This window comes from Mixophyes fleayi, chromosome 2, assembly GCF_038048845.1.
Source record: "Mixophyes fleayi isolate aMixFle1 chromosome 2, aMixFle1.hap1, whole genome shotgun sequence".
Lineage (NCBI taxonomy): Eukaryota > Metazoa > Chordata > Amphibia > Anura > Limnodynastidae > Mixophyes > Mixophyes fleayi.
The window spans coordinates 230,444,447-230,470,240 of NC_134403.1; the positions used below are offsets into that span (position 1 = coordinate 230,444,447).

General features: G+C 41.1%; 1 protein-coding gene across 3 annotated transcripts in view; it reads left to right on the forward strand.

Annotated features, from left to right (window-relative positions):
* INAVA (innate immunity activator) overlaps positions 1-25,794 on the forward strand; it is a 67,204-nt gene that overhangs the window by 17,982 nt on the left and 23,428 nt on the right. For all 3 annotated transcript variants that reach the window (XM_075195590.1, XM_075195589.1, XM_075195591.1), the window contains exons 3-9: positions 1,755-1,879; positions 9,761-9,883; positions 11,763-11,964; positions 12,216-12,272; positions 12,358-12,559; positions 23,543-23,677; positions 23,775-24,222. In XM_075195590.1, the coding sequence (XP_075051691.1) occupies positions 1,755-1,879; positions 9,761-9,883; positions 11,763-11,964; positions 12,216-12,272; positions 12,358-12,559; positions 23,543-23,677; positions 23,775-24,222 (1,292 nt within the window). The remainder of the gene's footprint in view (positions 1-1,754; positions 1,880-9,760; positions 9,884-11,762; positions 11,965-12,215; positions 12,273-12,357; positions 12,560-23,542; positions 23,678-23,774; positions 24,223-25,794) is intronic.

Here is a 25,794-nt window from a genome sequence, read left to right on the forward strand (position 1 = left end):
TTTGAACATGCATTGTAATTGCATATGCTCATTATTTTTATTTTGCTCTTTTTCAGCCTGCACTCCTGTCTGATGGCCTCTTGCTGGATGCTGCAGACCAGGAAGATACAACAAGTAATAGCACTGCACGTGAAAGCCAGCTTACTGCTGATAGCCAGGACGTTACCGAAGCTGGTACACTAGCAAAAATCATTCAGAAGTGAAAGAGACATAGAATAAGGGAAATACAAGAAAGTGATGCACTACCTGGGAGCAACAAAAGCTAGCAAAATGACTAGTAGTAGCAAGCGCATACAAGCTGAAATGGAGCGGCTGCTGTGCGACCTCATGTGTAGGGCGACCGCTTAAGATTTGTGGTCAGACACAGTTATTTCCTCATCTAACCACAGACACAAACAATCATACACATTTCACACAGCACAGTTGCAGCATGCTACCATGGGCGGACAAAGCGTAATGTCTCAACCGTATATGACTTCCACACCAATAGCATCAGGAAGGATGCCACATTATGCTGGGGACACATCTGGAATGGACACAAGCAAAATTTTGCACTACCAACAATTATAAACTGTTGCTCTGGTACAAATAATTATTGCATTGCACTTTACAAGTTAAATTTATTTTTTAAATTTTATGTATGGTAATAAACCTCTATTTTTTTATAATGAATTCTATTGCTTTTTTCCAGCCTTCATATACTGATTACAGACAATCATATCAAGAGCTTGAGGTGAAATAGCCATGCTGTATTTCAGATCTGCCAGTGTCCTCCCTGTTGCCAAAAATCTTAGCATTGCCACCAGTCTTTGCTCTGGCAGTATGGATCTCCTTATATGGGTGTTCTCCCTCTGGATGAGAGGGGTTACTAGTTGGAGCAATTTCTGAAAAGTGGCATCATTCATACGAAGAAAATTTTTAAGGTCATCTGTTGTCCCGTATCTCCTGTAGCAGGGGCATATGAGAGAACGTGTCTCTCCTCTTGAATCAATCTTTGCTCCAACAAGATCTATTCTTTCTCCTTATTTCTATTTGGTTCCGTACCTGCAGTCTTCTTGCCACAGCAAGCAGGAAAAGTGCAGTTGCTTTTTCTTCTTCTAATGTATCCATTGAAGGTTAAAAAATAGGAATGAATGAATGAAGAGACAGTGTTGCTTTTTTATGTGGCTTTGGGTGTTATCTATATCTGCCCCTTTATGCTAATATCGTATATCATTACATGCCCCGCAAATATGGCTTCAATGTGTATGAAATTAAAATCATTGCTCACGACAACATGGCTGTAAAAAGTCGCTAATGGAACGGCCGCTCTTCCCTTTATCGTCTAAAACAAGGCTAGTGTGTATGCAGTCCATGGACCGAGCGATCGGACCATCGATCGGATGTAAAATCAATCGGCATAAAAAGTTGGTGGAGAATTCTGTAGTGTGTACCCAGCTTAAGTTACCCTAGGGCTAAGCAGCTTGCCCCTTCAGCATGGGTCAGATTGTGTTTATTCTTTACAGTAATCTTATCAGTTCCAGCAAACATTTACCAGCAGGCACTTGGAGAACTATCTGCTGTTTTGTAGAGAAATACATTTCTTTATGTGTGTCAATATGAGTAAGTTTGTCTCCTCATTCTTTTTCACTTTTAAATTTGGCTGCTAAACATAATCTAAAGCATTAAACATGATTTTACTTATATTTAATTTCTTACTGCCTGCAGTTTGGCGCTCTGGTGTTATATTTTCCTTATTCTTTTATTTTCCTTAGTTCCTGGCTACCTTTCTTATGCATGCAAGGAGTTAACGCAAGCAGTGCGCATTCAGCAACGTACACTGGAAAGGAAATTGCAAAGCTGTTTGGATGAGCTTCGCCAGATCTGTTTACATGAAGCTGTAAGTTGTCCACAGATATCTATATTTATTTACTTTCTGCAGTCTGTGCCTTCTCTCAGCTACTCTTGCATATCCATTGCTACTTTTGCCTCTTTTTTTAATTGAACCATCAGTAAAATAATAAAAGCTACAATTTAGTCAGATATTTAGCATCCTTCACAATAGTCTCACTTCTGGGCATGCTATTTTAATATTCAAATAAACCAGTAGCTTTCAGCAGTACTGGGGCTTCAATACTGAACAGCAGGCAGTATGTCTAAATAAGTGAAATAAAAAATCATAGAACATTTATAATCAATCTGCAAAGTTTGGATCTCCAAATCTTGCAGTTAAAGCAGCAATTCCACCCACATAGAAGGTTTATATTTCTTTCTTTAGATAGTAAATTAAGTATCTTATAAGCATGTATCTGTCATTTTTACAGGAGGAGGCAGAGCTCTGAAGAGAATTCCAAAGCCTCTCTGCTCACTACATCATGTGACATATGAGCTCACTTGGGATGTTTAGCTCTAGGTGCGGGACCCGATGGTTCTGCCCAAACAGCAAGCGGTTTGAGTTTTCTAGCCTTTCAGAGCTATGTCTAAACTGCCATTTTTCTGGCAGTTTGAAGTGTGGTTTTGCAAACTGCAGCTTTTTAAATCACACTGCTTGTATACTGCCATTTATATGAAATCGGGATAGCCATTTCAAACTGTGCGGTTTAATAATATGATTTTAAGTGTGGTTCAGGCAGTAGTAACTTTCACATTTTACAGACTACACATAAAATTGGCAAAAAAAGGTGCAGTTTTGCAAAAAAGTATACCCCTAAGTCACTGCAAAAAAATTTAACAGATTAGACTGATACTACACCAATACTACTGTATCAAAGATATGACCATATAAATTACACAGATATATGTATATATATTGTAACAAAAGGAGGCATTTAGCTGACAATATGCAGAGAAAGCAGGGAAGTAGAGTAAAAGATTGGCACAGTTATGTACCTAGGTGGAGATTAAACCAGGTAAAAACATATGTGTAGTAAAAGTTGGTTTACTTACAAGATTTAAAAAGCTGCTTCCTCTCAGCAAACAGACAGGGTGTATCTGAAAGTCTAAACAGAGCCAGGGATGGGCGTGTCCTTTTTAAAGAGAAGGTGGGTGTGTCACATGTCCATCAAGCTAGGCCTGTGGGAGGAGTGTCAGGTATAAAACCCTGCTTGTTTTATTGTTCAGGGAGATCAACGCTGGGATAGCTGGCTGATCTTGACAGAGAGCTGGATTATGTATAGTAAATGTTTAGGGTCTCCATAATTGCTGTGCAAGTATACGGTGTCAAACAATTATTACCATCCTGACAATAAAGAAGCATAAAAAGGAAGAAGTTGTACGCGTGTGCTTCACCAGTAGCGGGCTCTTGCTACAATATATATATGTGTATATATATATATATATATATATATATATAGACACACTACTGTGATGCACCCTGGCTAGGGGACAATTTGGTGCAATTGTAGCAATTGGAAATGATACAATCATTTGATTTAGAAACAAAGTATACTTTGATGCTCTGGATAAAAGAGGTCATTCAAAGCAGTGAAAACTTTATTTATACATGTAGACCATAACTACAAAAACATGCCTGAAGGAAAGGGAGATGATGAAAAGTATAATCCAAGGATGTCTCTCATATTGGCATTGTAGCATTTACCTGTACCTTCTAAATATGATGGAAGGTGTTCAGTGTAACATGCAGGAAAGGTTCAGCAAACATTTACTGTTATTATTATTTATATATATATGGCAGGGCCGCAGAGTAGGGAAACAGAGCATAGTATATATAACATAGTGGTCCATAAAACAAAATACAGATCAAGCAAAGGCAAGAGTGGGAAACACTAGGAATGGGACTAAATTCATCCATGCCTAAATGGTGGGAGTGTACTGTTATCATCCAATGGGATTCTATTATACACACATCTTAAAGGTATTCACTTTAAGGTCAGGAATTTATGCATTTTGACTCCTCAATTACCTGATCAAATGTCTCTGGCTTAAGTGTACATTAGATACACAAGTGTGTCACATTTTGCACTGGAGTGGATTCATGAGACTTTATTTTGTGGGACTATGGCCTGGTTGAGCCAAAGCCACAGCCACATAGGGAGGTATTGGCTTTGAATAATGTAATACAAAAAAAAAAAAAAAAATACAAAATGTGATCAGAATAAAAACGGTCCAATTACTCATGATTAAAACATAAATAAATTTACATTTAAACAACATTTGTCTTAAAGTGAAAGTAGGTTGTAATTTGCTATGATATTATTCTGTTTTATTCTATACATTTTCCAATGTATTTCTGTAAATTTAGGTTCATTCCCCTTTTATAGGAATGTTTTCATAGACCAGAAAAAAGTGGTCTGCCCTTTAAAATGCTCTGAGCAGGCAATTAGAAGCAGTTAGACAAATAAAAAAGACAGTGCAAGACCACATGTTTGTAGTAGAGGTAGCAATTCTGAACTGTGTGGATTCCCACACTGATCTTGAGAACAATTCTGTGAGTTCATAGTTAGTGCTTGGTAAACATCCGAAGCAGCACATATTAAAAAATAAAAAGTAGTTGGCAGACAACAGTCACCACCTACTTTTAAATATCTTTAATTCTATATTGCATAACTTAAAGTTTCATGGAGCAGTATGGAAAAATTGAGACCCTGCTAACAGCTATTTCCCATTTAAAACAGTTTATTTTCAAGATTCAAAAATAGGATATTTAAAAACTAAAGTTGTGGACGATTTCTGATCTTAACGGGAAGGATTGGGCATCTAGACATCACCCTTGCTAACATCTATGCTCCTAACACAGGTCAGGCGGCCTTTTTTACACACTTCTTCACAGAATTACACCGCTCACGTAAACGTTTGGTCCTCCTGGGGTGGTGACTTTAACACAGTTATGTCCCCTTCAATGGACAGATCAACACCTAGACGCCCCTTTTCCCTAGCTTCGCATACCAAAAACTTGCTAAAGCAAACGACCGAGGCGAGCACTTTATCCCTCTTCTAGGGACTACACTTTCTATTCATTTCCCCATCAATCCTATTCCCGAATAGACATGTTCATGAGCCCGTACTAATCTTTTCCAACATATAAAGAAAGCTGACATAATCCCTAACACTTGGTCTGACCACTCTATACTCTCTCTCTCGGTCGACCTTTTTCAGAACCCCCGGGGCAGAACTTCATGGAGACTAAACAGGGCTTTACTTAAGCTCCCGCACTTTAAAGAGCAAATAGCAGAAGCAATAACAGGGTATTTTGACATCAACAATAACCCAGAAGTTCCGATCCCTACAATTTGGGAAGCTCACAAAGCAGTAATCCAAGGAAACATTATACAGTTTGCTTCCCACAGGAAGAAAGAGCGCAATGAGACATACAATAAGCTATCCTCCCAACTTAAAATCTTAGAATCTCAACACAAACAATCTAACTTCCGCTCTCTCGGGCAGCAGATTCAAAAAGTTAGAGGGGAAATTCAAGCTATATTGACGGAGAAGACTGAGCGTCAACTCCGGTGGCTCAACCAATCCTTCTACGAGAAGGGGGATAAGGCTGACACACTTTTGTCCAACAGAATTAGAGCTTAAAGGGCATCCCAAACAATCACTTCTATTAGAAACAAGCAGGGGAATATATCCTACGACCCCAGGATCATTAATGGCACTTTTCATGAATACTATGAAAACCTTTATAATCTGCACAAAGGCCAGCACACCCCAGAAGCCCCTCCCCAGACCATCAAATCATACCTAGACAAATGCTCACTGCCCACTCTGTCCCCTCACCAGATCACATCCTTGAACCAGGAAATTACTGGTGAGGAAGTTACCTTGGCCCTGAAATCACAAAAAAATTCCAAAGCCCCTGGCCCCGACGGCTTTATGATGTTTTATTATAAAACATTCTCTAAAGAGCTCGTCCCCCAACTGACCCACTTATTTAATAATATATATATACGGTAAATTTCACGAAGAGTCTACCCGCCCTACCATAGTGGTCATCCCCAAACCAAACAAAGACACGTCCTGTTGCTCTAGTTATCGCCCCATCTCATTAATTACCGCATATGTAAAACTATTCACTAAAGTACTGGCAAACAGATTAAACAACTACATGTCAACCCTGGTATTCCCAGACCAAGTAGGCTTCATCCCCTCTAGATAGGCCCTGGACAACACTATGCGCACCATAGATATTATGACCTATGTCAATCAGCACAAAATTCCCACAGTGGTCCTAGCCCTTGATGCCGAAAAGGCATTTGACAGGCTTTCCTGGCCCTTTATGTTCAGCACCCTCAATCAATTTGGTCTGAAGGGGGAATTCATGTCGGCCATCCAGGCCCTATACCACCGCCCGTCCTCGTCAGTCTTGACGAATGGATTACTGTCCCCCACCTTCTCCCTTGGTAACGGCATAAGACAAGCGTGCCCTTTGTCACCCCTACTGTACGCACTATGTATCGAACCCCTAGCTGCCGCCATAAGGCGAAACCCAGACATCTCTGGGATTCGGATCGGCCCCCGACACTTCAAAATCTCACTATTCGCTGACGATGCCCTTCTGACACTTTCCAACCCCCTAATTTCGCTCCCAAATTTACTTGAGAAACTAGAGATATATGGTTCCCTGTCAGGTTATAAAATAAACAACTCCAAATCAGAGGCTCTTTTGCTCCAAACATCTGACACAGTAAAATGTATCTTAGAGTCATCATTTAAATTCCAATGGCGACCTAAAGCGGTTCGCTATCTTGGGATCTTGGGATCCAGATAACCAAAGAATACAGTCAACTGTTTAATGCTAATTACACCCCCCTTCTAAATTATATTAAAGGTGACCTCACAAGATGGGATACACTGTTCATCTCCTGGTTTGGTAGAACAAATGTAATAAAAATGAACGTCTTACCCCGAATTTTATATTTGTTTCAGACACTACCTATACCAGTCACAGGGGCATATTTAGCGAATCTCCAACTAATTTGTAGTAGATTTATTTGGCAGGGGAAAAAATCGAGACTCAAAAGATCCTGTCTAGCCAAACACTCACAATCGGGAGGATGTATATTACCGCTCTTTGACCAATACTACCACGCGGTCAACCTAAGCCATATTATCTCTTGGCAGACTCCCCCGGGGTTCAAGAGATGGGTCGACCTCGAAAATTCACTCACACCAGAACACACTCTCAGCTTCCTACCCTGGCTTCCCCGCAGTCAGAGACCGGCCTCGGTTTACTCTCACCCCACCATACAGCTTACACTTGATCTATGGGACAAACTACACAAGAGATGGAAACTCACCTCGTATCCCTCCCCTCTCACGCCACTCTGGCACAACCCAGATTTCCCTCCCGGTAACACCAAATCTTACGCAGCTCCCTGGCAAAAAGCGGGGATTACTCAATTTACCCATATTTTAGGGACATATGCCCCCCAATCCTTCTCGGATCTGAGAGAAAGGTCTAAACTCCCGTCGTCCTTGTTTTTTGCTTACATCCAAATTAGAAGATTTATACAATTAAACTGTAGATCGACCAAACTACGTAGCCCCACGCCCTTTGAGAGATGCTGTACCAACCGAGTTGGAGCCCAGGGACTGATATCCCTGGTATATCATGTATACCTAAAGCCAGAAAGCAGTCCCATTGAATTGTTCAAGACCACTTGGGAACGCGTCATTGGCAAAATTCTGGATCAGGAGGGATGGTCCCGGCTCAGAACTAGGATCTCCAAAATATCCATTAACACGTCGATCAAAGAAAACACATTTAAGGTCTACACAAGATGGTACCTAGTACCCACGAGACTTCACAAAATTTACCCAGGTACATTAGACCTCTGCTGGAGGTCCTGTGGTGGGGTGGGATCTTTTTATCACATTTGGTGGACATGCCCCCTCATATCCAACCTATGGGCCCAGGTTTCCGACTTTATCTCTAAAATTCTGAAGGTCGTGGTTTCCCCGGACCCATTGGTCATGCTACTATGCTCTTGAGACAAATCACTCAATAAGTTCAGCAACAAGCTGGCACAAAATATATGTGCCGCAACACGCCTACAAATAGCTAAGAATTGGAAGTCACCCTGCCTACCGAACCTCCAAAGCTTAACCTCCTGAGTATAGTACATAGCCTCAATTGAATATATCACAAGTCTCCTACATGATAAAGTCAGCAATTTTCACAAGATTTGGGATCCTTGGTACTCCTTTCACCAGTCCCCTATGCCTGCCACTCAGTAACTTGTCCCACCTCCACATCGTGGTCTTTTAATCCCCAGTATCATCACTCCCTTTAGTAATGGTCTTTCTTTGTTATTAACGTACCTCTAGTCCATCACGAAGGTGGACACCAATTTTCTCCTCAACCTACTCACTAGCTTCTCTTGTGAGACACGTTGCTCCCAGAAGATGGGTTGCGGGGGTCGCTCCCTCCTAGGGACCCTTCTTTTTTCTCTTTTCTCCCCCTCCTTTTTTTCATTCCTTTTCTCTCTCTTTCTCCTTCTCTCCCCCCCCCCTCTATTTTAACCCAAAAAAAAAAAAACAACAACAAAAGAGACTCTAGGGAAATGAAGGAAAGAAAATGTACAATTAACATCGCAGCAAAGGATAAACTTCCCTGCACTTTCAGATTTTGTACCGTATTGTATAATCTGGGAATTTTTTTTCTCCTTCCCCTTTCCTGTTTCCCAATTATGTTACTATATCTGTACTGTTGTCAAAAATAAAGAGTTTAAAAAAAAACTAAAGTTGTAACCGGTGGTCTTCCATTTGTTTGACCTGATTTAAATGAGATGCTCAAAGAAAAAAGCAATGGTGCAAATCTGGGTGTCCTAGCACGTGCGCCTGTGACTGGATTCCTACTTCTATGGGACCCATATGTTAACTAACCTCAGCAGACACTGGAAATCACTGCAGAGTTCTCCTAGCATGAAGACGGATATTGCTATATAAGTGTCCTGTCCTCCAGAGAAAGGGGAGATGGATCAGGTGACTGCAAATTATGACCCCCATAATTTTGAAGACACTTATGACTTGAAATTTAAATATCTAAAATCAGTTATGCAGGTTGCACAGTTACACTTTCTGCTGTCTAGAGTGCTCAGTACTGTGTCTGTACTCTTCACTAAGATTACAGAGTTTTTACACCTTTATAGTACAATTCTTGTTATTAGTGCTGTGTAATATTTTTGTAGATGTAATTTAAAGTATAATTGTTTTTTTTAAGTTAACAAAAACTTTTAAACATCTTTAAATAAATATCATATTGGATTTAGTTCAAATAATTTTAATATACATTATATCAAGTGCAAGAAATATTTGTTTTAGTTGTAAATGGCTTTTTTTACTCAACTAAATACAGTAATATCATATAATACGATATCCCTTACCATTCACTAAACAACTTATTAGAATATTCTCTAATTAAATTATTGGAATATTCTGTAATAAAAAAATATCAGTCACAAAACAATGGCTAGATAGTAATTTAGCTAGACAGGAACTTTTTCTAGGAAATGCCTTTTTATCCACAGATTGATTAATCACTTGCAGACTTAGAAACTTTTTGGCCAATTTTCGAACCTGGAAATCTTTAACTCAGAGTGCTGATTTTATTACATTTCATAGTTGTGATTAGAGATGAGCAATTCACCTAAAATTTGAATCATAAGCTTGGAATGCAATGAAATCATAATTCCGTGTTAAAGATTTCCGGTTTCAAAAACTGGGGCTTTCCTGTGAAAAACATGGCACCTAGTACGAGTGTATAAAGTTGTTATAGTCTGTTAATGTCTTCTTTTAAGTTTTTAACTGCCTTCTCCAGGAGCTTACAGGAGTCCTACCAAAAGAATTTCCCCTTTTGCCTGGGGAAACCCCCCCCAAGGTTCGGAGGAGAGATGGAGCTTTGTTTAAACTAGACGAAAGAACGATTAATTACAGTGGAGAGGTGAGTAAGTCCCTGTTTTTGTTCTGGAATGTGAATAGGACAGATGTACAAACCTCCACCCTTTCTTTGCCCCCAGTGCTCCGTGGCCCAAGCCCCAACCACATTTCCTTTGTTTAAAAATAGGTGTGCAAAATATAGTAGATTTTAGGAGTTTGTTAATCAAAATAACCAGCCATAAAAATATTTTTTTAAGAGATACAAAGTAACCCAATACAGTAGGCATTACCAACAAAACATTCTAAAATGTCTGTTATATGACTCCCAACACCCATAATTGTGCATATTTTTTATTAATTTAAAGGTAGATATATAATATAATCAATAGATTATTGATCTGACATTTTATAGGCTATTCACTTGTCAAAAGAGAAAGGTATAATTTTGTAAATGAGGCTGGTGTAACACAGAACAGCGCGACGATGACTTTGAGGGTGTTTCCAGCCATTGTCTAGTATAAAACTGGAGTTGAGAATTGCTGGAGGCCCCTACGTGTTCCCCTGAAGGTGGTGGTGGATAGGGCATTTTAAAATCCCCCTGGAGCCAGTGGGGGGTTGTAGAGTGACAAAGATGGCATCCTGCCCAGTGCTGGGGACACATCCTACCTGGAATCTAGCCATGATATTCCTGTTCCATTGCAGATTAAATTATACCAGGTTTTCTGCAAGACAAAAACCTGGAAGAATATTTCTTTATTTTTATTCGCTTCAGCAGCTGGACGGCACTAACATCACGCTTTAACAAGAGGCTATGGGGGAATTCAATTCCCCCAGATTAACGCAGCGTTGTACTAATCCTACTACCATTATTACAGTAAATTTAACCTGGCTTTCTGCTTGCAGCTCAGGAAGCTGCAAGCAAAAAGCTGCCATTGAAATTACTGTAATCATCATCATCATCATCAAATTATTTATATAGCACCACTAATTCCGCAGCGCTGTACAGACAACTCATTCACATCAGTCCCTGCCCCATTGGAGCTTACAGTCTAAATCCCCAAACATAGACACACACAGGCCGAGAGAGACTAAGGGCAATTTAATAGCAGCCAATTATCCTACCAGTATGTTTTTGGAGTGTGGGAGGGAAACCCAAGCAAACACAGGGAGAACATGGAAACTACACACAGATTAGGCCATGGTCGGGAAGCGAACTCATGACCCCAGAGTTGTGAGGCAGAAGTGCTAACCACTAAGCCACCATGCTGCCCAGTATTTAAGTGCACTATAACTGTGATAACGGTAATAGTGAGCAGGCCGCGTGAATTTTTACAGTAATGTGGCTAATTGAATTCCCCCCTGTAAAAGCAGTCATCAAACACTCCTGTCCATTGCTAAAAACTGCTGGGGTTAAACCATAACTTTCCGGACTAAACTGGATGTTTTGTTAGTTTTTTGGAAAAAGCTGCAGCCGTTGTGGTATTTTGGGGTCTTCTAATGAGCTTATTCAAATGACTGTCTAACCCGTGTTAATAAAAATGAGTAGACATGCAAATTATGCTCTGTCCTGTATTCCAATGTAAGCTGGTGTTACATGGGCACTTTTAGTAATTGTATAATACATTAGGTAATTTAAATTAAAAGTTCAGTTTTGAATAGAATATCATAGGTAGAGAAGCTAGAACAGGCTGCATAGTGTTTCTCAAACTGGTTTGACAAATTGGTACAAAAATATGACAGATTTGTCATATTTTTTATTAATTAAAAATAAATCTAAATTCAAAAAGCTGAACAGATTTAACCATGGTTGAGTCCATTCGACCATGTTCTAATCGGTTTGTACATATGCAAACCGGGTCCAGCAAATTCTAACCAGTTTGCACATATGAACAGATGCATATTTTTATAGCTCATTTATTGTTCATCTATAATGCTGTTCTCAGGATCTAGTTGGTTGCCTGGAAAGGGATCTTGCACTACAGCGGCAGATTACAGAGGCTGCACGTCGTCTTTATCTGGAAAATTCTCTTTCCAAACAAGTCAGGCATCAGAGGAAAGCCGCATTAAAAGCTGCAGAGCGAAAACTCATTGCTCTAGAGGACAGGTTAAGTCTTGAACGAAGCCAGGAAAACCTACACATAGAAGGTAAGAGAAGACAATTTCTTATAAAGTTGGTGGTGAAATTAAGAAATTAGTCATGAGGATTGAATTAGAGAAAGGTTGAGATTTGGAGTAGGTTGACATATATAGCATTTAAAGAAATATCTAGAGAATCTATCAAGAAATAGTAAAGGAGAAGAGTAAAAAGTTATAGATGACTAAAGTAGAAAAACTACTACAGAAATAATCATTATCTCAATGAGGATATACTTGTCTTATTTTCTCTTGTCATTTAGATAGTAGCAGTGTATCTAAATCCAGCTCCCTTTCTGATGTTACAAGCTTGGAGAAAGGTAAAGAGAAACTATTTATGGTGTATGTGACCATATTTCTAACTGCTTATTCCTATAAATAATTATTACATTTCTTCTTATTCAGATGATAGCCTGTGTGGAGTACAAGCATTCACCTCTGTTAATGGACCAATACCAGCACAAACTTTGGAGGGATTATGTAACCTGAGGATTGAGAATGATAATGAAAAATGCCCTCTTCAGAATAGTCCATGGAAAGAGTCCAGCCTAGACCTGCCTTATGAGAAGCATCAGAGAAGATTCACCAATTCCCAAGGCCATAACAGGTAATATGATGAAATACAGTATACACGAGATATGCCATTGTGCCCAAAAATACACATCTTGTTATTGTGTTTCAGTTCAACACCTAAATAATCAAATCTATTATAGACATGGAGGGCCTCATTTAGAGTTTAATGCAGTTTGCGTTCTGATCATGTATGTTAAATTGTGTGTCTTTCTGCATCAGGCATACTTATATTCTTATATACTTTTGTACTCTTATGCCTAATGATAGCATAGGGATGCATCTTGACAATGTTAGTTTCTGCACAATATAATGATGTAATGAAGTATCATATAAATAAAAGAGAACAGTGTCCTGACAGTGAAAAGTCAGGTTTTTAATAAAAAAAAGATTTAATTAAACACAAATACACATCCCCACATTCATTATTTACCACGTTAAAATCATATAGGAATCTTCCTTCCTGCAGTAGTCCAAATGGATATGACAAATAAGTAAAGCAAGTAGACGGCAACAACTTGATATAATATAGCCAAATAATTAAGTACTATTAGATTGTGGGGTCAATTTGCAAGCAGCCAATAAAAAGCGTCTAGATCAGTGATGGGCAACAGGCAGGGGTGGGCTGGGCTGGGGGGCAGGCGGGCATCGGCCCCCCGGGCCGCTCAGAATCTCAGCTGTTAGGACCGGCATATGTTACTCTTTCTTCCGGGGGGCGGCGATAAATGTGATGCGGCCGCGTCGTCAATGATTCGGCCGCCTGTGCGCCCCCAGGCTGACATCTGCCAGCCCGCGCCTGGCAACAGGCAGCACAAATGCCACATGCGACCCTTTATACCTTCAGCAGCTCCTTCATGCTTTGGTGTCACATTTGTTTGGGATAACTTGTAAATCTTGTATAACTTACAATATTCCTGATTATATGTTATTTCGGGAAGGTGACTCTTTATTCGATTAAATGTATTAATGAGATTAAAGGTGATGTGCTGACCTTCTGAAGTTAAGAGGACAGCCCCATGTTGCTCCTGATTACCTATCACTGGGCTAGATGGTCATCATCATCTGATGGTCATTATCATCACTAGGTATCTTTACACCTGTCCTCAAATACTCGCAAGAGAGACACCTCCTAAGAAGCGTATTTGGCAATATATCCACTTCTACTTATGCTGCATCTCCAGGGGCGTGGTACACTTACGTAAAGGACCCCGGTGAGATTGACAGTAGTTTAGCAAGTTTCCAAAAACAAATGTTGCAGCTTTTTCTGGCATTTGTGATTTTAGTTTTCTTTTTCCATAAAATGGGAATAGTGTGATGCAGGGTGGTAGTGGTAGTAGTGGAGAAATTCAATAATGAGGTGTATTAAGGTAGAATAGGGGGACTTTGACAGCATTGTATACTGTAATTTAAGAGTTTCTCCTTTAGGAATAATGCTTAAAAAAAGTAAACAGGGCAAATTTACACAATGGTGGCCATAACAAATGGGTTCATCTTTAATCAGCTGAGCAGAGACAGGAAAAACAGAGACACCCCTGCAAGGCATAGAATGTGACTTCTCCTTCCTTTGTCTCTTTCCTTCAAAACTGAGTAAGGCAGCAGTGAGTTTAGAAACATTTTTATTTTGTTTTGTATATGGTCTTTTCTATAATTCCCAGAGGGTCCTGATGTCGTTCAGTTCCCTGAGCATAAAGGAATTTTAAAAGACGCTCACAGCCGCTACATCAATGGGTAGTGTGATCCGAGTGGAGCACATGGCTTCCGGGTAATCACTTGCATGAAAGCTTTGAGTTTGATTGTAGCATACATTGCTGAGTACTGGTACACATCCTAGAGCATGGATCCGGAACTAGCCATGAAACAGCCGAATCACACCCATTCTTAGTAAGTCCTGAGGTAGGGGTGTTTTGTTCACTAAGTTAGATTAGTTAGTTTCTTATTCCCTCTCGGTACTCTTTCAGAGACTATGCAGCTGAAAAAACTAGAAAGACTCATAATCATAATTGTGAAGCATGTTAAAAGGATTTACCTATTGATTATAAAGAGGCTGTTAGGACTGTATTCCTCATAGAGAATTATATAGTATACAAGAACTTTCTTTATGACTATCTATGGATTTGTTTGGGGAAGACTCAACGGGTTGGGTACGTTTGTCCGAGTACCACAACCCCGACAACCAGGATACCTACAAATAAACACCGATTTGAAAAAAAACTACATCAATATAAACAGACTTAACCTGCAGAGTCCTGACATTGCCACTTTAAATGAAGAGTTATCTAGGTTGCACTGTTCAGTGACGCGGAACTGAAGTTCCGGAGACCTTTGTCTTCGGAATTACTTGCAGTCAGCATGATCCACCCATCGGAAATGTGCAGTGTCACTTTGTAGGCAAGTCTGTTTATATTGATGTAGTTTTTTTTTCAAATCAGTGTTTATTTGTAGGTATCCTGGTTGTCGGGGTTGTGGTAATCGTAAGAAAGAAAGGGAAACTACAGAGAAATCCAGGATATTTAACCTTAAAAATATGGATGTACTGATTAAATATATTAAGACTATAGTAACACAGGATTTACCAATCCCAGCTAGCTTACAAGATGTCTTTTTTGGAGATAAGCAGTTTAAATGTTCAGTGTTTATAATACACTTGATGATTAGAGAGCTTTTCAGAATTGGGAATGGGATCAGTTGGAGGAGCAGCAATCCAATTTTGCCCTTTTCCTTTAAAGAAATCAAAACCACTAAGTGGGACTCAGTATCTAAAGTCGAGGCTGTAGAAGCCTGTCTGTCCTCTGGCAAAAGCTGCTATCCCATTAGAAGGTGGAGGTCCATAAAGAGACACAATGGATAGGAACTGTTTTAAAAAGCTTTATATCTTCTCACGAACAGTATTTAAATCTGGAATAACCATGGTCTCATTTTTCCAGGCGCTCAATATATAAATAGATAATGTTTATAAAAACATTAAAGAAAAAGTAAGTAGACAGCTTGTGTTGAATATAACGGAAACCATGAAATGAGGATTTGATTTCCTCTGTGAAGCATCAATGGATACAATCACGCTTTCTGACAGAAATGTAGCTTCAGCAGTGGTGGCTAGGAGAGTTCTTGGTTGAATCCCTGGCCAGCAGATCAGCAGTCTAAAAACGGTTTAACTACGCCCCCTTTCAAAGTGATTTTTTTGGTGACAGACTTGAAACCATGATTCAGAAAGTCATAGAAGAAAAATTAGATATGACACTGCATTGTTTCTGCTTCTTCCTCAAGACAGCATTTAAAGAGGCCTAAACCTATTTTCCTGGCAAGCAGTATGCTAGTGTGTATGTGGCAAAGGCAGCCTAGTAGTCTCTTTCTTCCTTTAGAGCAGAGGTCCTCAAACTCAGTCGTCAAAAGCTACAAACAGTTCATGATTTTAGGATTTTTTTAATCACGCACAAATGAGTTAATCTAGTTTTCTGGGTCAGTAAATATCCCTCCTGTTTCTACAGATAGAAATCCTGAAAACATGACCTGTTGGTAGCTCTTCAGGAGTGCGTTTGAGTACCTCTGCTTTAGAGGTAAGGAAGGAAGAAGACAAAGAAAGTTACAATGAGGGGTGTGGCCTAACCACCATCTTGGAAAAAGGTCTGGGCTTGGAACTCTGTGACCTGGGACCACTATATTACATATTTTGGGGTCTGTATGCCACCTACACCCATCTAGGAGGCCGCCTAAGTGCTACAGGCATCGCTGGAGCCGTCAGCTGCCACATTTGGGACAGAACCAGAGGCTCCCCGCATGGTGAATTGCTGCCGCCCGGCTGAAGTGTGAGGGGCCACCCATCCTGCCTCCCTGAGCATTGTTACCCGGTCCTGTGGCCTCCTGTCCTGCTCCGGGGGCCTCTCCGCCTGCTGCTAGCCTGTATTAAGGCTTCGACTGAGTGAGGGGACTGCAAGTGGCTACTTCCCGTCGTCGGCTGTGCGCTTCCAGACTGCGAGTGTTGAGTTGGAGAAAGTTGGAGATTCCCTGGGCTCCCTTCTATATGACCTAGAGCTGGCACAGATATTCCATACCAGAGCTGGATTGCTGTTTTAGACTTCAGATCTTTACTGAGACAGCTGATATTATTGCAATAAGCTGCTGCCGTTTGTATCCTGACCTGCACACTGCCTTACCATATCTCACACCACTAAGTCAATAAGCAGTGATGCTCTACCTCCTGAGGTAAAGTCAATACATGTATGTGAAAACACTTCAGCTCAGAAACCAGAAATCAGGATATTGTCAGGTATAGACACTAACTGTAACTTTAAACGGTCACTGTACTGCAGGGAATTCTCTGTTGACTCCAGCCATACTGCATATCTGAATATCTGATATATTAGCCTATAGACCCAACCGTTATCATACTGCGGGCCTCCATAGTGTGCATCCATATTGAGCACCCCTAGGAGTGACCTACACCCTAATGGAAGTCTTTTGAATTAACATGTAAGTTAACCCCCCGCATGGCACTCTAAGCAAAAGATCGTCAGTCGGAGTTTATCTTCAGACCTTACAGGTCCAACTCACTGGGTAGTCGGACATGGCTCCTAAAAAGATTAAGCCGACTGTCTTGGCTCCTCCAATTAAATTTCAACCAAAAACTAAATCTGCAACCAGCTCACCTTCTACTTCAAGAAGCTCTCCTACATCGGCACAGTCCCAGGAACGAGCAGTCCCCCCTCCACGTGCTCTCCTCCATGACTTGGGAGCAGAAGGAGCATTGGACGCTCCGCTAACAGCTCATACTCTGCATACCACTCTATATCAGATGCTAGCTACTCTTCGGGCTGATCTGTCTTCTGAGCTGAAAGCAGCGATTGGGGGTCTGAAAACTGACATTGCTGAACTCCGGAATCTGTCTCAAGTACAGAGTTACTTGACTATGCTGTCCCATTGTTTAAGAAGCTTCTACTCTCTGTGGACAGTAAGGACCTTCATATTGACCGTATACACCGTCTCCCACTCCCTCATTCTGCACCGGGGACCGGGTCCACTTCTTCCACATCAAGGAGGCCATACTGCTTGCAGCACGGGATCCGAGCAATGCAGCTCAGCTTAACGATCTGCAACTCTTTCAAGATCTTTCACTCACTACCATCAACCAAAGACGAGACCTTCACTTAATCACGACTCCCCTGCGAGCAAACAACATATCCTACCGATGGGGCTTCCCAGTCAAGCTGTTGGTTCGATACGAAGACTCCACTTTTGTCATCTCGTCTCTTGAAACCGGAAACTAAACTTCTAGAGGAATGACAGATACCTCTTCCTTCCAGACCTGCTGCAAGCAAGCTCCCGCCTCAACAAGACTGGACTCATGTTGAGGTTTTCTGAGGTTTCTTGTTTGGTGAAATTTTTACAGCCTCTACCTCCGACTAGATAAGTATTAATGCTAGTGATGTTACTGACGAATGTTCATTGTTTAAATGTTTAACGTTCAATGCTCTATGTTCTAAGTTTTTGTTGCACAAGTTAAGACAGATTGCCATGGGCATACTGCTTACGTTATATTATTATGTTACTACTGTTACTTACAAAACACTAGTAACATCACCGGTTGTTACACTACTAGTACTGTTGCTATACTGTTACTTTTCTGCTTTCCCCCATCCGGGTGCCCTGTGGGTTGGACCTTGCTCTACCACCCCTCCACATGATACCTAGTTTGACACACGCTTCCCTCTGTGGCAACTGCTCTGACCCCGTTTCTCGGGTCAGTTCATTTTTTTCTCTTTTTTTCTCCCCCCATATCCCCTTACCCCAGTTCTCTCCCTTCCCCCCTGCTCACTCAGAAATCATACCCTAAAATCATGAAAGGCACTTCAACTTTAAATCGCCCCCTTCAGGTTCCATAACTCATGGTTCGGTTTTATTTTCTGAATGTTAAGGGACTTAACTCCCCTAATAAACGTCGTTTTGGCTCTCACCACATTACATAAGCGTATGCGGATGTTATAGCATTGCAAGAAACACATTTTTCGTCCCGTGCTTCCCCTGAAATGAGTGACTCAAGATACTCAATGGGATTCTTTGCTAATGGTCTGTTCAAAAGCAATGGTGTAGCTGTGTTGTTTAGTGCCCGGGTTTGTTAGCCTGAAAGTAAAAATAGAGGATAAATCTGGACGATTTATAATATTGGTTGGAACCCTAGAGGGCAAACTGGTGACCTTAGTCTTCCTATACGTACCCAGTTACTGCCAAATCCCTTTCCTCAGGTCACTATGTGAGGAGATACAGAAAGTACGAAGGGGCATTTTGATTATGCTGGGAGATTTTAATCTGACCCTAGAACCCAAAATAGATAAGTCCAGATCCCAGAAGTCGGTGGGACCTGATCCTACCCACGACCCCTCTACTGCTTTCTGCAAACTATTGGCAGAGCATGACTTATATCACATCTGGCGGGTTCATTCCCCACATGCACGAGAATACACCTACCACTCAGGGGTAAACAGCACATGATATGGTCTTGACAGATAAATGGTCAGATCATGCTCCGATAGAATGGTCCTGGAACCTTCATCTTACTAAAGTTCCCCCGAGACCCTGGTGCATGCCGGCCTACATACTTTACTCATTGGAACCCAGGGTCCCTCTCTCGGAAGCATTGTCAAAATATATTCAGACTAGTAATCCAGAAGATACCTCTCTTTCCACTCATTGGTTTGCCTTAAAAGCATTTTTTCGAAGTTCCGCCATCCAAATAGGTGCCCGCTTAAAAAATCAATATCTTTCACAGCAACAGACCATTGAGTCCACTCTGACTACTCTGGAATCACAAAACCAGACACACTGCCTCTAAAACTTTTCATATCCCGCATGATAGCATCCCTCACCAAACTGCGGCAGAAAAATTTTCTCTAGGGATAATAGAGCCAGCACGCTCCTGGCCCATAAACTTAGAATTAAACAAACGAGTTAAACTTCCCCTTTCACTGGAACTCCGGCCACATAAGATACTTGGGCATTGCTCTCACTAGAGAGGTTGAAAATATCTACCAAGCTAACTACCCCCCTCATAGCTTGTATAAAAAAGGACCTACAAGCATGGGATAAACTCATGATATCATGGGTTGGACGGGTCACGTCAGTAAAAATGAACTTGCTCCCAAGGCTATTATACCTTTTTCACACTCTTTCCGTCAGGATCCCCCCTTCAATTTTTAAAATGTTACAAACCCTTATAATGCGGTTCATATGGTCAAACAAGAGACCCAGGATGTCTGCTCGCATTTTACAACGCTCTCCCACAGCAGGTGGTCTTGGCATTCCCAATGTACATAACTACTATTACGCTGCGCGGCTGGCCCAGTGTGTTCAATGGCATTCCCCCCCTGGTACTAGGATATGGGTGGACATAGAATCGGACATATTGGGTGGCTCACCGATTTGCTCTGTCCTTTGGCTCCCAGTCGCACAGCGCCCAGCCTCTGTCTGAGCCCACCCAGTTCTGGCCCTATCTCTCTCAATTTGGTCTAGGTGCAACCGATTAGTATCCCTTTCTCCAGCCCCCTCGATTCTGATACCCTTGTGGTCCAACCCTGCCTTTACGCCCGGATTGTCTCGCTCCATGTATACAAAATGGGCAGGTAAGGGCAAGCTGCTGTTGCTCAATCATATAACTAAAACAGTAATATTTCCACAATTCTCGGAGCTGGTAGAGCGGTGTGATTTTGTAACGGGGCAGTTCCACCAATATCTTCAGGTTAGGCACTACCATCAAACGGTTAAGTTCCAACTCTCTTCCAGACCCCTCAGTACATTTGAGAATCTGTGTCTCTCGGGCCCCTCATCCAATCTATATAACACCTTACTCCCCACTACTCCGTCTGTTATGGATCACTTTCAGAAGCAGTGGGAGGCGGACCTGGGGACCGAGCTAGATGAGGAAGAGTGGTCGGATATCTATGAATCCACAGCTCATTGCTCCATAAATGTTCGTATCAAATAAAATGCAAATAAGCTATTACATAGGTGGTATTATGTCCCCTTGAGACTACAAAAAATATACCCGCAGACCAGTGCTAGCTGCTGGAGAAACTGTGGACAAACGGGAACATTTATGGATCACTTTCAGAAGCAGTGGGAGGCGGACCTGGGGACCGAGCTAGATGAGGAAGAGTGGTCGGATATCTATGAATCCACAGCTCATTGCTCCATAAATGTTCGTATCAAAGAAAATGCAAATAAGCTATTACATAGGTGGTATTATGTCCCCTTGAGACTACAAAAAATATACCCACAGACCAGTGCTAGCTGCTGGAGAAACTGGACAAACGGGAACATTTATGCACATATGGTGGAACTGTCCCGGGATACGACCATACTGGACAGCAGTCCTTTTGCTAGCTTCAACAATTTTAAATACTCACATCCCACCTGACCCCAAGCATATTTTGCTACCGCTGCCACTCCCAGACCTCACCAAATCTGCTCACAAACTGCTTAGACACATTGTCAGTGCTGCCACTTGTCAGATAGCGGCCTCTTGGTAAAACACACCACCAACACTCCAGATGGTCTGCAATCGGATCTGGCACACTTACCAGATGGAACACATCACTAGCATACTGAGGGGTTCCTCCGTCTCCTTCTACAAAGTCTGGTCCTCATGGGCCTTATATCATAACCAATCTCCACTCCAGTTTTAATGGAATTTGAATATGGAATGACATTTCTAAACAAGCTATGGTTCTGTAATGTTAAAACAACATCTTTTCAATTTTGGATAAATACATAACTATCTTCAGAATATAAGAGAATTATGAGAGTGTTTATGCGTCCTGCTGTATGTAAACACGTGTTTTCTGCTACTGATTAGCCTCTCGAGATTTTGTAATGCTTTATACTGGTAAAGGATGTTTCTACTAAAAAGTTTATAAAAAAAAACAAAAGGGTGTTAATAAAAACTCTCCTTGATTTCAAGGGCACTAAGATTCATAAACCCACTACCATATCTAACCAATTTGCTAAATACTACGCTAGACTTTATAACTTGCAGGAGGACAAAGACATAGTACAACCAAGTGAAACTTCCATATCTGCATTCCTCCAACACCTGAACCTCCCCTCACTAGATGCAAATAGTTTAGATCAACTTAACTTTCCCTGGTTCTAGCGGGAGATAGAGGATGTCATCAAACACCTCCCGAAGGACAAGGCCCCTGGTCCGGATAGCTTTGTTAATGCTTTCTACACCACATTTAGGTCAAAGCTGGCCCCACTGCTTACCAACCTGTATAACAGTGTCCTGATTGGCGGTTGCTTCCCAGCTGAAATGCTGGAAGCGCAAATAATAACTATCCCAAAACCTGGTAAAGATCATTCTGATTGTAAGAATTATAGACCCATAGCACTACTCAACACTGCACTGAAAATCTATGCTAGACTGATAGCTGATCGTCTGAACAATCTCTTAGCGCACTTGATCCATCTGGACCAGGCTTCATATTGGGTCGCCAGGCGTCAGATAATACTAGGCGTATTTTAGATGTGGTGGACCACCTGGCTGGAGCTGAGGAGGAGCTTATCTTGCCTTCTCTGGATGCAGAGAAGGCTTTCAACAGGCTTCACTGGTTCTACATGAAAGAAGTATTACTCAAATTTGGTATACAGGGAAATATACTTCACTCCATTCTGGCCCTATATCAGGGACCTTCCTATCCTCCTCTTTCCCTATTACCAACGGCACTAGACAGGGGTGCCCCCTATCCCCTTTGATGTTTGTTCTTGCTATAAAACCTCTAGCACATACAATTAGACAGGCTCTAGATTTCCCAGGTATTACTCTTCATTCCTACACACATAAACTGTGTTTGTTCGCAGACAATGTATTTCTATTTGTCACCAGCCCAGAGATCTCGTTGTCAGTCTTGAAAATCATTTTGGATCGATAAAGTGAGGCCTCGCTCTACAAATTGAGTATCACTTAATCTGAAGCCCTCCCTATCAATATACCACAGACTTCACTCTTGGCTCTGCAAAAGCAATTTCCTTTTGCTTGGGTAAAGAAGTCTCTGAACAATCATATAAATATTCAGGCGCTGCAATATTAAATTCTATTAATAACCTAGTGGAAATAGATGCAGCTGGAAATGGGCAAGGTCTGACCCACAACAAAAATGTACAAAAGGAAAAAGACCCAGCGCAATTAGACCACCAAGGATTAAAATCTGTGTTACTTCAAATAATCAAACCGGCATGTAAAAAGTACAACAAACAATTTATTAAAAAGGATACATGAATGTATTAATCAGAATATTAGATAGTAAAAATAATACCACATAGTATATTATGGTAATTCATATCAATTAGAGATATATCTCAAAAACATCAATTACTATCAATTGCGTGGTATACCACGCAATTGATATTAATTGATGTTTTTGAGACTTTCCGGGTGAGTTTGCAGTATGGTTTTACCCTGTATGTTTCTGTACGGCCCTGCAAAAATATTTATAAATAAAGTTTATTAATAATAATAATAAATAATGATTTATACTGGGAATATGCCAATAAACCTACAGTTTTACTCAAACAAGAATGTATATAAAGCAAAACAATAGTTAGTGCTGTGTTAAATACTAACTGCTGTATTTTTATTATATTTGGTGATAGTGTTCCTTTAAGTAATAGATTTACTATAAATGGAAGAAAAGAGTAAAATATTACATGGAGTTATGGCATATCTCCCAACATTAGTCTCTCCGGCAGAAGTGATAGGCTGCCCTGTACACCCACTCCCTCCCCTACAAACCAGCCGTTAACCACAGTGATCGACACATACCTCCCAAATTTTCCACCTGTGGGAGAAAGCTGTCCTGGTGGTGATGGTGGGACAGAGCCCTCATTTCGGGACTGTTGGGGGGCATGCTACTAATGCAGCAGTTTTTGATTATAAATAGACCCTGTCAAATGAGCTGTTCAAAGTGGTCTTAACAAACAGTTACTGAACCACTGACCTTTACTTTGTTCATGTGATATCTTCTTATCCTTGCAGCATTCCTGCAGTAACTCCTATACCAAACCCTCAGGAAATACCCACAGAAAGTGACAATCGTAATAGTATTGGAAACATCAATGAACAGAACATCCCAGAAAACAGCAACAAAATGGGTGTTTCTCATTCTATGAGGTTAGTGACTAATTTACATTAAGTAGAGATGCTTTCTTTTTTTTTTTTAGGGTGGGATTGTGCTATATTTTTATCTCCACATAATTTTTTTCTGCAGAGTTCAGAGCACCCAGGGAAACTCCGAAATTAGAGACCGTACACTTCGTCGCCGAGCAACCAGTTTCAATAGTCCATCTAATCCTGTGTATAGTCTTTCATTCTCAAGTCCTGTGCATACATTCTCAAAACCTCTGTGTTCCTCCTTCTCTGACTCACTCTCTGATTCATCTATCCTCCAACCATCCTACAATTTAGCATATTGCCCTGTTGCTCCAAAAGGAGAGGTTCTTATGGTTGCCCATACTCCATCTATCAAGGAACAGAACATTACGTGCACACCATCAAAGTCTGAAGTCACTGAGGAACTAAGGTGCTGGCATGTCAGAGCACAAAGGAAGGAAGCTGATGCTCCGAGACCAAGGTCTTTGGATAGAAAAGGGGCAATAAGGCTTCATAGTGGAACATCCTGGAGTCCTGTTGGGCGCTCACACACACAGAGAGCACAGGTTGGTCTAGTGTTGTTCCTGCAGTATTACAATACATAGATAAATAAATTTACTTTTTCTATTAATAAATGCTTCAATTTACAATCCTGATAAAGACATCAAAATATGATGGAAAGTTGAACTCTGCATTATGGTAACTTGAACTTGAAAAAACAAGCTAGTTGTGGACGGTCTGTGAACTAGTTCAGAATTCATAAATAAAGGCAAGCTCCCAGTCTTGCCTAGCATGAAATTGGAATTAAATATGTGCATGCTGGTAATTCTACATGTATACATTATAAATGGTGCACTTTTGTTTCAACAGTTTATATGTGGTCAAAGTAAAAAATCGGTATGGCGATGTTGAAAGCTTTGCTGGATGAATCTGCACATTTTGGGCAGTTTATCAACAGATTTGCCTTTAATACATCAGGCGGTTTAAATCCCTCCCTTAAAAACGCCTTTGATACATTAACCCCTATGTGTGACATCATTGTGACACACTAAATATCACTCAAAAGGAACATAGAACAGATGGGGACGTTGTAGAGTTTTTTTGTAGGGATTTTTCCATAGGTGGGAACTTCTGACCCTGAGATTTTGGCTGTATACTACACTTATTGAACAAGGACAGGGACTAACATCAAAGTAATTTACAGCACCCGGTGTCACGATAACCACATTCCACATTGGGTGCTGTTACTTACTTTAATATTAGTCTCTGACTTTGTTTCAAAAAATTTACCCTAGTCTCCCTCTCTCTGTCCAGGGGTGGACCCAGACATTTGCCCTACCCGGGGCGATTTTAGGGGGGGGGGATTTAGCCCCCGCCCACTTTCTGTGTTCTAAGGCTGCCGGGGGCTGCACAGTATGTGCAGGTCCGTTCAGCAGTGAAAGTGTGCTGTCCCGCTGCTCTGATTGTGTTTAAAACACAATCAGAGCAGCCGGGCAGCATACTGTCACTGCTGAACGGACCTGCACAGTGTGCAGCTGTCGGCAGCAAGCCCCTGGTAGGGGGGGCGATCGCCCTGATCGCCCCCCCCCTGGATCCGCCACTGTCTCTGTCTGTGTATGTATGTTAGGGAATTTAGACTGTAAGCTCCAATGGGGCAGGGACTGATGTGAGCGAGTTCTCTGTACAGCGCTGCGGAATCAGTGGCACTATATAAATAAATGGTGATGATGATGATGATGTTTAACAAATATTTACTGTTAAAAGGTTACCACCTGTAGACATCACATGTTACCTTTTGTTCTGTTAGAGATGCAAAATAATGCGTAGCACCCCTTTCCCTAGCACACCGGAAGGTGCCTGCACCCGAGTCTTCTGCACAGTATGGTGGGATGCGGACTGTGACTGAATCCACCAGGGGTTGACTCGGGAAGCCCCTTGTACCCGACCACACTAACCCTCTAAATAATAATGTACAGCACACTGTGTTTGCAAACAATCAACTGGGTGTTTATTTTGGGGAAAATAAATGGCAGAGGCTGATTTACATATAGGGAAATTATGAACGGGATAAATGGGACAGCGGGTAAGATATAAATCAAAGTAAGAGTGTTTGGTGTTTTGTTTTTTTTTACTTATCT